Source organism: Bison bison, unplaced genomic scaffold (genome assembly GCF_000754665.1).
Source record: "Bison bison bison isolate TAMUID 2011002044 unplaced genomic scaffold, Bison_UMD1.0 scf7180017864063, whole genome shotgun sequence".
NCBI classification, from domain to species: domain Eukaryota; kingdom Metazoa; phylum Chordata; class Mammalia; order Artiodactyla; family Bovidae; genus Bison; species Bison bison.
In genome coordinates this window covers 14824417-14826326 of record NW_011494635.1, presented here as the reverse complement: position 1 = coordinate 14826326, position 1910 = coordinate 14824417, and the positions used below count along the sequence as shown (strand labels likewise).

General features: G+C 47.1%; 1 protein-coding gene across 1 annotated transcript in view; it reads left to right on the top strand.

Annotated features, from left to right (window-relative positions):
- Positions 1-1725: 1725 nt before the first annotated feature.
- SIRPA (signal-regulatory protein alpha) overlaps positions 1726-1910 on the top strand; it is a gene marked incomplete at its 5' end in the record, with an annotated part of 24159 nt that continues 23974 nt past the window's right edge. Inside the window, one exon of the mRNA XM_010836638.1 lies at positions 1726-1904. Coding sequence (XP_010834940.1) covers positions 1726-1904 — 179 coding nt within the window. The remainder of the gene's footprint in view (positions 1905-1910) is intronic.

Below are 1910 nucleotides of genomic sequence, written 5' to 3'. Positions count from 1 at the left end.
CATGGGTGAATAAAAAGTGAGCCAGGTCTCAAACCAGTTCAGTTGGCTCCAGACACTAGACCCTTCTTTTTGACCCTGTTCTGGCCTAGGCATATTGTTTGTTCCTACCAGAGATCCATGGAGACAGGGCCGTAGTAACTGACAGACGAGACCAAGGCCCAGAGGGCAGTAACTCACTCCACGAAGTGCCTGGCAGCATCCGGCACACTCGCAGGCCTCCCTGTAGGATCTTTGTGGTTGCCTGAGTGATGGCCAGGGTCACTCAGCAGGACTGAGCCAGGACTCACACCCAGGTCCTTGTACCCAAGTACTTCACTAGACCATGGCCTACCTGGGACCCAACTGCTGAGTATAGTCTCTCTGTCCAGGGCCTGCTTGCTGAGCCAGACCTGAAACAGGATAGAGCCCCTCACACACACTCTGCTGCCACCCACTTCTGAACCTTTGCCAGGCAGTTCCTTCTCTCAGGAGCACTTGTGCCCCTTTCTTGATTCCTGGTAAATTCAGACTTGAATTCAGAGCCCAGTTCAGACATGACTTCCACAGATGGCTCAGGTACTCAAACTTACTATCTGCCACATTTTTAGCCTCTCTGTGCTTCAGTTTCCTCCTTTGTAATAGGGTCTCAAGTTACAGGTTCGTTGTGAGGGTCACATGTGATATATGTGCAGTGGACTGAGTTCAAGGCCAGCTCATGGTATGCTCAGTCACTGAAAGCTGCCGTTGATAAACACTTGAGAAAACCTACAGGATCACATGAGGATGGAAACCATGAGAAAAGGAGTGCAGACAGTCTCAAGAATTTGGAGAGGCAATGATCACCGCCTCCAGGAGAAATATTTCCCAGCTGACTCCTTGATTTTAGTCCAATAATATAATTTTTGGTACGTTGACATCCAGCATTATAATGAGACTGTCATTTTAAACCACTAAATGTTTGATAATTTCTCTCAGAGCCTTAGGTAACTAATTTAACATGACCATGTCATTGGAAAAAATTCCAAGCACTTGGATCAATGTTTTACTTTCTTCTTAAACTTCATGTTCACTGTGTGTTGGGAGCTCTGCATATCACTGTCACTCAAGTATCCAGGTCGTTGGAGCTAAGTCCGACATGAGAATGTGTATTTCTGGGGAAGGGGGACATTGGTTCATAAAGGTTTTTACAGTTAAATGAAAACCATGCCAAATACATTCATCACTTCTCCTTACAACTCAGTGATCTAAGAGGTCATGTGGTCTCACCTAATGCAAAGGATAGAAATGCATCACTCCCTGAGGACACACAGTGAACAGCCAGAAGTATTTGGTGGAGCATGACACTTCCAGAGAGGGCTTAATGCCCAAATCCAGTCTCTGCCACATCACTGACCTCTCTGTGCCTCGGTTCCTCCCTTGTATAAGGATCTCATGTAACAGGCTCATTGTGCAGGTTACATGCAATGTACATGCAACATACATGCAAAAGGCTGAGTTCAAGGCTGGATCATGGAATACAAAGTCAATGAAGGCTGCCACATCACTGACCTCCATGACTCAGTTCCTCTCTTGTATTAGTGTCTTACATTACAGGCTCGTTGTGCAAGCTACATGCAATGCACATGCAGTGTGCTGAGTTTAAGGCCCATTCATGGTGCATTCAGACAATGAAAGCTGTTCTTGATCATTGAAAAACATGTAAGAAAACGTACAGGATCACATGCGGGTGAATAAATAACTGCTTTGTGTCTTCCTCCAGGAGCGGCAGGTGACGGGGAGCTGCAGGTGATTCAGCCTGAGAGGTCAGTGTCTGTTGCAGCAGGAGAGACGGCCACTCTGCACTGCACTGTGACTTCCCTGAGCCCCGTGGGGCCCATCAAGTGGTTCAGGGGAACTGGGCCAGGTCGGGTGTTCATCTACAGTCAAAAAGA